Raw genomic sequence first — 12,535 nt, forward strand, 5'->3', positions numbered from 1 at the left:
CAAATTTGGCATTTCCCGCTGACTAACAAATAGCCACAGAGGGTGCCAAGTCAGGAATACTCAAAACATGTATTTAGGCTACGTGCTGCTACTTCATGGCTTCCCTTTAAAACATCTGGAACCCAAAACTAGAGGTGGATCAGGACTCCTCCTCTCATTTAGCCTTATGAAAGCATAACCAATGAAGTAAGGACCAACCCTCTGATGTGCCGGGTGACCTTCAGTCTTTCTTATTAAATTACTGGATGTTCATCCTGAACCCTGAAAATAAATATTCTTTACCTGATGAAGAACAAATAGCCTGGAGTGTTTTGAATTCACACTACAGAAATCAAATTCTCCTTAACTTGTTCACTCATAGTGACAGATGAATTGGTGAACATGTTTTCTTTCTTTGGTTCTACTGGCAAATTAGGACTTCTTATGTGTATTATAAATCCATTTTATACAGAAAGAGAGAAGGGAAGAAAAAGAAAGCATAAGGAGAAAAAAAGAACTAGAAAGAGAAAGAAAAGCAAAGCTAGAAAACAGACTCAATTATTTTGATTAGCTTTTATTCCATCCTGATATTTTTAATCCTTCTTTCTTCATGGCATTTTTGTGTGTATTTGAAACAGGATGGCCTTGCGGTCTGTTTTTAATCTGATCCAGCATTGTTTGTCTTTAATTTTTCTGACTTACACTCTTTGCTTTCCTCAGCTCAAGCTCTGACTTACAGATTTTACTTACTTTCTGTCTCTTTATTTGTTAATGCACACTTTATTCCAAATTAGAAGTTAGCCATGAGTACGTTCCTCAAAGTGACACAGGATCATTAAAGACAATAGTTAGGGTTTGGCTTTTTGATATCTCAAAAAACATAATCTCCAGTAGCTCACTGCAAGCCAATCTTAGGTGAAAGGGCTGAAGAGAATTAAGAAAAATAATTAAAGTTTTAATAGATTTATACTAAAATTTCACAATGTTATGCATCCCCCTCTAGTACTCAAAGTCTTTAAAGCTACATTTAATGTATATTTTGATAGTTTAAGAAAACATCCATCTTTACAAGGAAATTCTGATAGCAGGTATTGCAACAGCATGAATTTACTGCAGCTGTAAACCCTGTTTTAGACCTACATTTTGCAGCTTTACTCACTTGACTGCAGACAACTGAATGAAATTTCCATTCCAGTACTGGAGGAGTTTTACAACACCCACATGCAATAGAAAGGAAAGGAAAAACCAACCACAAAAGCCCCCAGGTTCATATAATCAAGATATATAAGCACATATATAGAAAAATGCTGTACCTTCAATTTATTAAGATGGTAGAAAATCCCCACTTGCAAACCTCAAAGAGCAACAGCAGCTGTATGCCAACAAAAGGCTATGCATTTCTTTTGCATCTCAATACTATAAAATCACCTTATATAAATACCCCAAAATGCCAAAGTAATTGGAGAAAACATTGGAAGTGCAGAAGTTATAGGAATGCCTCTGGAAATTTCAGTCTCCTTTCAAAGTGATTTGTCAAAGAAATGGAGCTTAAGAAATAGCACACTGTGGCTGTCCTAACCATGATGGTTGTAATTTCTTGTGTTGATTATTCTCTTTCAAACTAATGCAAAGACAAGCCTAGACATACATATGCTGCAAAGTATCCTTTCAACAGAGCTTGAACAACAAGGGCTGTTATCTCCTTGACCAACAGTTAGTAAGCAAGTCAGGTAGTGCTCCAGAAAATGAGCAAGAGCCTTTAAAATTAGAAGCATGGATGTTTCTTTGGTGCTTGCCCAACACCTGGATTCCAGTTTTACATTCCCTTTATTCTCAAGTGGCTCTTACAGCTAAAGGGAAGCTTGGAGCACAGAAGGAAAGCAGGACTAGGTTTAATCACAGCTATGGGGTTTTTTTTTAAGCAGAATTTCCAAAGCTTTGTGGTTTTGGCAGGGCTGGAAATACCAAGCTTCCTTGTAATATTTTGGTCTTTCCATTCCCTTACACAAATTAAACCAGGAAGCCAAAAAAAAAAAAAATTGTTTAAAAGAAAAGTCACCAAGCTTTTTCAAACTGTGGAGTGATGTTGAGTCCAAATTTTGTATAAGGTTAGAGCAAAAGTTCAGGCTGCTGCTAATTCTATCAGCAAGGTCCATGTTTGCTGTTGCCTCACCTAAAATGGCTCTCAGGTGTGTTTGCTGAAAAACATTTCAAATCATTAAGTTTGAAACACAACAAAACAGAATTCTGAAATGAGGGCTTAAAACAAAGTCCAATCCTCCACAGTGTTGATTATAACTATGAAAAGCAGCTACCCTGACATTCCTGAAATGTGGAGACATGAAATATCTGAAATTAGATTTAGGACTAGAATAACTTTAAAAAATATAACAGCCAGGTTAAAACTACAAAAATTACTTGCTGCTGGGCAAATACTTAGGAGATTCAGTATGAATCCCTTTTATTAATATCTTAGGAAAAGTTCACAGGTAACAATAGTAGATATTTGTCTTCAGCTTCTCAAAACAATCGAGCTCCTTGGCAGAGGGGAGAGAATCACCGGCTTTTTTCCTTAGTCCCAAGAAGCCATGACATTTCATGTTTAATAAACTGCAGTCTCCAATGGAACTTGCATAAGTAAAGATTTGCCACTGCTGAAAACTCCATACTTCTCCCTTTGTAACTGGATATATGAATACTAAAAATGGAGATATTCAAAGAATATCAAACTTGTTAATGCTGAATTCCCAATCCAATCTAGAGATAGTCAATTAACACCCAAGACAGACAGACAGCCTACATGAAAACACTGAATAATATGAGGGAAGGAGGTCACACAGACACTTCAGCTTCTGCTGTGATAGGTGGTTTATTGATTAACGTGCATTAACTAACAGACTGGTAAATCACTCTTATAGGCATTTATTCCTTTTATGGTTGTTCTGCACTTCCATGAGTTCAGCCTCAAAAAAAAAAAAAAAAATTGGATGTATCTCCACAACAGCTTTCTGGTTTCTGTGGCAGATAACTTGCTTAAATGGTAGCCAAATAGTCTGAGCTTTGACAAGGCTAAAATCCCTCCTGAAGACCAGTGCTAAATGGGAGTGAAGTCATGTAAATCCCTTGAAAGAATCTACATTAAACATTCACTTTCTTTAGGTTTGGGGTTTTTTTTTTTTTTTTTTTTTTAATATTAACATGGCAACTTGAGGCTTTATGAGCAAACCTATAATGAAAACAAATACCGAGCAGGTTCTCTCATTTCTGCAAGACATAATTATGCTATGAAATACTACTCAAAATAATGCATTTTGGTAAAAAAGGATTACTCTTCAAGAAAGTTTTGATGGTGTCAGTTTAAGTTGGCCCTGTCCTCCCAAACTGCCTCATTAAGGGCACAGCAGCTCCCAAACTATTCAAAGCACTCTGAAAAGAGCACTTTTAAACTCTGCATCCTTCTCTCAGCTGCAGATCTTTCTCTTAGCACAGAAGAAATAGCCAAAAAACTTTTGTGGCATTTTATATGCTATAATTAAAACATAATTTCAGTCTTGCTTATCCTTTTCTAGAAAAGGCATCATTATAGTAAGCAGGGAATTAAAAAAAAAAAAAACCAAAAACAAAAAAAAAAAAAAAAACCAAAAACCAAACCCTTTTTTTGAGCAAAAATGGAAGATTTTTGACCAACTGTTTATTTTTTTTCTTTCCTCTTAAATTCAGTCTAAAAAGCAAGCATGAGAAGAAAATGATAAAAAATCTATGTGTGGACTAGTCAAACAAAGCTAAAATATAGACGACGTTAAGAGGTATCTCAGCCAGCTCAGAATGAACTGACAGATTTACAGGGCCCAGTGCAACACTAAGCAGACCTGTCTACCTCTAGAAAGGTGCATGGTCCTATGAGAGCAGGGCTCTGCCCTGGGAAAGGAGACAGACCTTTCAACAGGCCTAATTAGCTTGGGTAGAAATGCCACACGGCAGCAATTCCAGTCAGGTCCCAAAAAGCTCTGCAGCACAGCACTAGGAGCTGACCCATCAACAGCACTGCCACAGTTAAGTAGCTAAAGTGACTCCATGCTTTGGAAGAATACTTCCTCCCCTTCTAGTGCAAATGCTCACCGGCGGTTCAGCTGCTCCATTTGCTGGATGGAGCCAGACCTATGGATCCCATCTGGCGTTGCTGCGGCTGTGGGCCGCTGCCACGTGGTGGTGCGGTTGACATGATCCACGTAGAACACTCTCCCATGGCTGTCTATCCGAGCTTCCCAATCTAAGGTTGGAAAAAAAGGAAGGGGTGATGCTGTCAGTGGGATGCCTTCCAGAAAACCTGTGTGTGGGAGGTATATACAGACACATACACATACACAGCAGGGTATATACACACAGGAGATACTATATATATATATATAGCCTACATGCAATACATACCATGTGTATATATTCAAAGTACACAGTCAAGTGAGTGTATCTATCATTTGCTTGTCTATATATACATATATGCAGAATATGCATATACAGAAGCATTTCGTATACAGCACACAGGTAGGCCATGGAGTTCACTACCACAGCACACGAAAAAAATAGTGACACATAGGGGCTACATTTTTAAAAGAATGAGGTAATTTTTCAATTAGGGATACTGCTTGGCTGGATTCACTGCAGGTCGGAGTAGCCACAAAGAACCAACCCTTACAAGAAGATTACATCTGAGCTAATATGGCAAATCCCATTTTTTCTCTTTGCTGTGTTTCAGAACAAACATGTTTCATTTCTCTCCCTTGTGCAAAGTGGCTTCAAAGGACAGCATACAGCAATTAAAGGCTTCACTGAGAACAGATCACAGCCTCTTTGGACATACCTTAGAAATCTCTCTAAACAGAGAATTGCTCTCATGAATGCAAACTAGATTGAGAGTTTGCAGAATAATATTGAGCCTTCTATCATTATTGTTTCCTGCTACTGTTATTGATCTCCCATGACTGAAAACTAAAAATTATTTGGTATATGATGGCTTGTGGAAAATGGTAATGTTGATAAAAAAATAGAGTTTGTAACAGAAGAAATTCAGAAGTGAGTTAGCTAGCAAAGCCACGTATCAAACTGGTTGGAATGCATGGAGAAATGGAACAAATTAGGCTTGCTAGTTTCATATTCCCACATGACCCATCAACTGATGACATATCTATGTAAATACATGCACATACTTTCTACACGGGTTTAGATGCAAATCTCACTCGCATTCACACACAAATCCACATATGGTGATTACCTTTGAGGGCAAACACTTCCTCATATTCCCATATTCTTACTATGATGCCATCTTCCCTGATGAGCTCACTCCTCCTATGGTTTTCTATGATCAAATTCAGGATCATCTGAATTTCATACTTTATGTATTTCATTTCCTATTCTAAGAGCAGGACGGAAATTGCACCTTTTCCTACTATATTTGGAAACTGATCCTTCATGACCAGTTCCCATCCTTTGAATGTTGGCCCTGACTAAATCTACTTCCCATATTTGATCCCAGACAAATGTAGGCTGTCTGAAGACCATGGCTAGTTGCTCCTGATAGCTGAATCCCACAGACCTTAAAAGATGGATGCTGGGAGTCCTTGGAGAAATCTTCTGCAAGACTCAAAGACATGAAGAGCCATAAACACATGCATTGCTTCTTTCAAAGCTACCACAGTCCTTAAAGACACAAACCCTATGGGCACACATGCAGCATCTCTCTCTGTGAAAATCACTACATTATTTAAGGAGAGGATTCTCTCTTCCTCCTCCAGGTAAAGTTTCCCAAGGATGTGGTAGATGTTTCAAGAACAAGTTCACAGCTTTGTGAAAACCATGTCTAGAACACAAGACAGTGAAAAAAACACATCAAATGCAACATATGCACATTGAGGTAAATCAGACTGACACATAAGGCAGGCTGAAGGCCAGAGCCTTGCTGAGCATGCTGGCACTGGTGGCAGGTATACCACTGTGGGTGGGAAATGGCCCTTCTGTAGATATGCATTATCTGCGGTATCCTCAAGGAAATAACCTTGATGAGATCAAAGATGACCCAGCTCAACATCATGAAGATCTTAATTTTCCTTGCTGTTTTCTGGCAAAGAATGAATCCTAGCCCTCACTCCACACTACTGCTGTACCTCATAACTAGTTAAGAATGATATAGGTCGACAGAGGATTAGAAGCTTGTAGGCAGTGCTGTAGAACCACACTCTAGACAGCTTACAGAAGAAACCAATTGGTCATATTGGTCTAAAGCCTGCTGATGGACACTCAACAAGAATAAATATATTCAGTTACACAGACAAACAAGGTTTTATAATAGATCCCTGTGCACCATTATCTCTACAGGCTCTTTTGCACTAATTAAACACAACTTAGAGTTCTTAAGCTTCTAAGCATGATATTTGGAAACTTAGGAGTAAGGAAGCTTGTGCAGAACTTGGAGATCACAGTGAAAATATCAGGTCAGAGTGGATTATGACTTCCAGAAGGCTGTCACTTGTTGGATGTGTCAGACATACATCAGCAGTATGTACAGACACAAACTGCACCTGTCAATGAGTGTTGCTTTATTCACTGATTTACAGGTATGTCCACCTGAAACCATGGGCTGACACTGGCATGCTAAAATATTATAAACTGTGTGTCTTATGTTCCTTGCAATAGCATTTTTAGTCAGCTGAGTAACTCTTCTTTTGGTTACCTGGGCTGTCAGAGGGTGGCAGGTACAATTTAGTTGTATGCAAGTAGCAGGTGTACTTCCTATCTTCCCATAAGACAGCCTGTAAGTCACACAAGTCACTGAAGCTCCCTGAATATGATACCAGATTTATGGACAGATGGATAGATACCTGCGCAGTGAGACAGACTGACAGGTGAACAGACAGGCAGAACTCTGCTTCCAAGCTGTGCTCAAGTCCCTTCATGCTACTTCAGGGGCAAAGGTGATCTTGGAAGCAGCCAAATTTCCTCAGGTTCTTTTGTTAAGTTTTCCAGTTAAAATAAGACTGTGACTACTACAAAGACTAACCTCTATCTAACCTTTACAGTAAGAGCATGCTAGAGCATGGGCTAGGGATGTAAGAGTACTGGTTCTGTTCTCCAGTGATCCCCCTCCATCAGCCAAGTCATATTTCACAGCAGCATCTGAAACTGCTCTGATTTATATCAGAAGATGCAACTTTTTCTGGCAGGATCATGAGGGCAAAGAAAATACATTGTTTTTTCCTCTCCAAGCTCAGCCATGCCTTCAGCAAAGCACAGCTCTGAACTGGGCACATGTATTTTTCTTGGCTTCGGTTCTGTAGGGTTTCCAAACACAGGCATAATAAGGAGTGACTGGTAACGCCGTCATGAGGCCGTGCAAACACCGCCAACACTGCTGTTAATCTCGTATCAGACTTAGCCTTCAGACTGGTCATTATGAAACTCCTACATAAATAATGAATCTATTCTCTTCATTTTCCCAGATAAAACTGTCTGAAATTAAATTTCCTCCCCAAGACCAGCTGTTGTTGGGTTATGATGAAATCAAGCTATTCAGAAAACTATTCAAAAGAGAAAGAAGACTGTTCAGAAGATTCTCCATGATCTAAATAAAATCAGTCAACACCGAACTTGCAGCACAAGCAGATTACCTTCACCTCTGCTGATAGATGGAAGCCGACACTGAACAAGAGAATTAAGCCAACTTGATCATATATCTTGGGTTTAAAATATAAAGTTTTTTTCCTTTCACATGATTGAAGAACTATTTATCTAGGATTAGGAGTTATTAAAGGGACTGAGATAGCAATATTGAATTGAAAGAGAAGAAAAACTTCTGAATTAAGGCTACGGTTTTCATTTTGAAATTACTGTAAAATTCCATGGAGAGAATTTGGAAATCAGTTTCCTAAGTGATATTATTAAATTCAACTTTTTTTTCCCACTCAAAGTTAACTTAGTACATCTATTCCTATTAAGATCAATATATTTAAGCCCACAGTGTCAGCCTTTATTGTAAAAATGGTGTTATAGGCTAATGCTGAAACAAAATCCTACAAAGGAATATCACTTCTGTACTTTATCATCGCATATTGCATTTCATGTCCTTACACCCTGTTGTGAAAGCACTTGAGAAAACCAGTGGTAGAAACACTTGCCTTTTGAGGATAACTATAAGAAAGAGGAAAAATGTATTAAATTAGTGCTGGAAGAACATGGAATAGATTTACAGTATATTCTGTTTACCTGAGCTGGTGTTAGTGTGCTATCATTAAGTCATCTAATAGGGAATGTGCCTGATCCACAAAGTGTTGCAGTAAGAGTGGGAGGAAGAGAAATATTTCCCTGTTACAGAGGTAACCGTTCCCATTTCATCATTCACTGGCAAGCCACAGTGGGACTCTAAAAAGACTTTATTGGGCAAAAGGCATTTGAATCATTCATGCTACTGTGTGGCTGACGCCAGCATCGGGGCTATTTTCAGCTCAGGGAATACTGACAGCATGGTTGGCAAATGATGAATTATTTGTCAAGGGCACCATACGCCAAATAAGCGTGTTCCTGTCTTGGGCTTTGAAGAAAATAGAGCTCTTTGTTTGTATGCTTGGCTGTTTTTGTGAGGCACTGCACATTTCAGGCTGTGAAATCCTGCGCTCAGTTGAAAGGTGATCAGCCGCACGTCGCAGGGGCACAGAGTGCGCTCTGCTGGGCACCGAGCGCCAGTGCAAGAAGCAGGGTAATCCTCCGGGAATCCATAAAGGAAAGGCTTCAGAGACAAATAAAAACAACTCCAGCAGCTGCTTTGGTGTTAAAAAACCTGTATTATCAGGCTGGTAATCTATTACACTATTTAAAACCCTCTCACTTTTATTCCATGCAAGTGTAGACTCCACTACAGTGCATAATGAACATCAAGTTCACTGATTATCAAATCCAAGGACACTATAACAAAACCACTGTACATGAGCTGCCTTTTCCCAGCTTCTGCTGGTTTGGTTCAGATTTGGACCTGTCTGTCCCTGGAGCATCCTCGCTGTGAAAGGGCTGCTGCAGGACTTGCATGCAGACTTGACACACCACAGGGACTGCCATCCCAAACCATCTTTGAAGCTGGTTACAGAAAACTGGAGACAAGTGTTACAGAAAAATCAGAGTACTTTGCTGATACACCATCCAGAAAGCTGTATAGCCAGGCTTCCAGAACAACAGAACAAAAGACAGATCCCAATCACTGAAGTCTGAACACATTGACTGGAAAAAGGGAATGATATTTTCATTTCAGGGAAGAAGATGGACCAAGGCAGAGAGGGAGGTTATGGAGCTTGTCCAAAACAACACAACAACACTTGAAGTCAGGATCAAATAAGGGAAACAAAAGGGCATATTGCTTGGGTTCTGGAGAATGTATATACAGAACAGATGGGGTTCTTCAGAAAGACATACTGACCTCTACACTGTTTGAGTTAACAGGAAAAGCTGAAAAAATGCAATAAAATAAAAAAACTAAAGCTTACTTGGTGGAAGAGGCTCATCGATAGTTGGGTAGTGATGATGGTCAGGCCTCAGAGAAGGAAGCTGGCTGACTGGCTGAGAATTATGGAGTAAAGGACAATCACCTACGGACAAGATATTCAAGACATTGACAGTCATTCATTGTTTTTACAATGTGGTTCAAAAAATGTCTTACTGTAAAACAAGTGGTTATTTTAAAAATAGGTTAACCTGATGTACTAGCACCTCTGAGTATTCCTATTTTCAAGGCACTATTTTAATAGCAACTCATACGGCAAAGAAGTATTAAAATAATGCAGTCAAGTCTCTTGAGTCAATGCTGAACTATTATGAGCCAGATTTTAGACTCACAGACACACAAGTGTAAGCTATAGAAGAATCAGGCTTGATCTCTGAGAAATACTATTCACATACAACTAAGCTCAAGCTTCTGCAGCAAATGGCAGGAACATGCAAAATCCTGGTTCCAACTCATTCCATCAGTGGAATAAAAGGCTAAAAAGCTGCCTTGGATCTTTCTCTCCTTTTCAAAAAGATCAATGGCTGCATGTGTAGACTGTAATGGCAGGATTTTGCAGTCCCTGCAAAGCAGATCATCTCCTTCCATAGGTATTTTTCAAAATTCAAAGAGTCCATCTTGGGTTGAAGGAGAGAGAATGAGAGGACCAGAAACAGGTAGGAGACAGGTGGTAGAAGAGAAGGACAAAAGATAGCAAGATATAGTCAGGATCTGAGATAAGGAAGGAAAACCTGAGACAGAGAAGAGGGAAAGAAGAAGAAGAAGCAGAAGAAGAAAAAGAAGAAAAAGAGTCACACAGGATATAATGCAAAGTAACTTTTTAAACACTAGCATTGTATATATGTCCATATATAGAATCACAGAATGGCTTGGATTGGAACGGACCTTAAAGATTGTCTCATTCCAATTGCCCTGCCATATTTAAATATGAAATAATTGAAACCTATGTAAATGTCAAAACTCACATTCTCTTGAGAGGAACAAACAATTTAAGATCAAGTCAATGCTTATAGAATCTTTTAAGAAACTAAGAAGTTCTAGTAGGGATGAAAAAACATTCCATGTCTTAGACTTAACATGCTAAAACTTCACAGGTTCCAGAATAAAGATTCCTTCTTGCCTTGTCTCTAAAATCTTAGAAACCAGGACTATTTATCTTACTAATGGACATATTTGCATATTGTGTGGTAACAGTTTTTGACTATAACTTCCAGCTTGGCTTGTTAATACAGATATACTCTGAATTGCATAAACATAATATTTACTTGCATCAGAAAGATGCAGCTTATGGAAAAAGATATATTAAGCTGAATGGTTCTGGTGATTCTGGGAACGCTAAGCCAAATTCACTGTGTACCAGCTGGTTTAGCTCTCCTTAATGGTAGAATCTTAACAGCCTAAGAATGAATATTTTGTAAAGATCCCTAAACATATACCAATCAAATGTAAAAACAAATTTACCAAAAAAATTAAATGTTTTTTTTTAAAAAAAAACAACAGCTAGAATGCAGAAGTCAATTTTGTATAAAACTGTAAAAAACCTCACACCACTCAGAAATGAGAAAAATCACTTAGACAAAAATACTCCCCCTTCTAGGTGCTCTGATGATACCGTGTGGCCTGTTAAATGCCTTCATTAAACCACTTGTGTATAGGCGTATCTCACATGCGTATCTGCTGCATGTTTTGAACAGACAGCAGAGTTACATAAGTTTATGACTCAGTGCTAAAAGTCCACAGCCTTAAAAATTGTGCTGTTACTACAGGTGTAGCACCGACTACCAGATCTACCCATCTATGTTTCTTTACTTACCTCACCACAATTGACTCTCCCCTAGTCAAGATAGTTACGCCAAGCCAGCGGAAGCATGGTAGTGTCAGTCACCTGGAGTGGGTGGAGGTGACCACATCTACTTGTACTTGTAACAGCTGCCAAGTCATGGAGCAATGCACACATTGACTGAGGCATCCCCAGTGACACCGAGAGAGTGCTAAGATCTGGGCTACCCCTCAGACACATGGTCAGCTAACCAAGGCAAAGCCACCATGGACACTGCAGTGCTCTTTATGGAGGCTCCAGTCTTGGTGCTGCACTGAATCCATATGGAGAGACATCCTCTCCCACCACATCCCCTATCAAAAGCTCACACAATTCAAATCTGCACATACGATCCAAACCAAACCAAATCTGCACATACAATCTCACACATACACAAGCTCGTGCCCCCTTAGCTATACTTGCGTATAAATGCTGTTCACAAGCAAAGGCTCTCGCCTGCAAGGAAGGAAGCTGGGTTTCTATGCCTGTGTACTTCTGAAAATTTAATGATTTGTACTAGATTCTGCTCTACAGACTGAGTAATTCCCTAGTCCCAGCTGTCTAAAAAGTATTTACACAGGCTGGTGTAATTTCTTTCTGCAGGGACAGGGTCTGTGGCAAAAGAAGTTGTGAGTAAATAAATTGGGAATGGAGAAAGAAAACATAGATTAATGCTTTAATTGGAGTTCCTCAGCGATACCTGAAGAGGTTTTGCTGCCATTTTAATTTGGTATCACTTATAGAGGGAGACAGATTACTCAGAATTCGGGAGTGACCTTGCTTCATACTCCTGAGCTGAGTCCTTCACTTCTTCAGCTGGAGAAAAATTATACACTAGCTGAAGAAGAGAGGAGTGATCAACTCCCCTTCTCCATGTAACTGCAGAGAGCATGAAAGGACTGGGGGGGGGACTTAATTTAACTGTGAAGGAGTTGGAAAAAAACAGTACCTAAATTAGAAGGACAAAAAAAAATAAAGTATATTCTATCTCTAGGGAAGGATAGGGATACAAGAGTTTTATTTAATATAGTTAAATGTCCAAAGTATCTAAGAAAAAAATATAAATGTCTGTTGAGTTGCCCTGTGATATCTAAGGTACATTTGTTTGACACTTGGAGAATTGGGCTCGAAAACTGTTTGTAAGATCTTATGATTATGTATGGCTAACAAACATTTACAGAAACTGGCCCAGACCTTTA

The 12,535-nt window shown here is 39.0% G+C and overlaps 1 protein-coding gene across 2 annotated transcripts in view; it reads right to left on the reverse strand.

The window, feature by feature from the left end:
- Positions 1-12,535, reverse strand: part of HECW1 (HECT, C2 and WW domain containing E3 ubiquitin protein ligase 1) — a 250,387-nt gene that overhangs the window by 53,527 nt on the left and 184,325 nt on the right. Inside the window, exons 10-11 of one of the 2 annotated variants that reach the window (XM_041466427.1) lie at positions 9,501-9,602; positions 4,099-4,249 (exon numbers count right to left, since the gene is read on the reverse strand). In XM_041466427.1, coding sequence (XP_041322361.1) covers positions 4,099-4,249; positions 9,501-9,602 — 253 coding nt within the window. The remainder of the gene's footprint in view (positions 1-4,098; positions 4,250-9,500; positions 9,603-12,535) is intronic. The other variant, XM_041466428.1, reaches the window with a different exon arrangement.

This window comes from Pyrgilauda ruficollis, unplaced genomic scaffold (assembly GCF_017590135.1).
Source record: "Pyrgilauda ruficollis isolate IOZ18807 unplaced genomic scaffold, ASM1759013v1 scaffold2, whole genome shotgun sequence".
Lineage (NCBI taxonomy): Eukaryota > Metazoa > Chordata > Aves > Passeriformes > Passeridae > Pyrgilauda > Pyrgilauda ruficollis.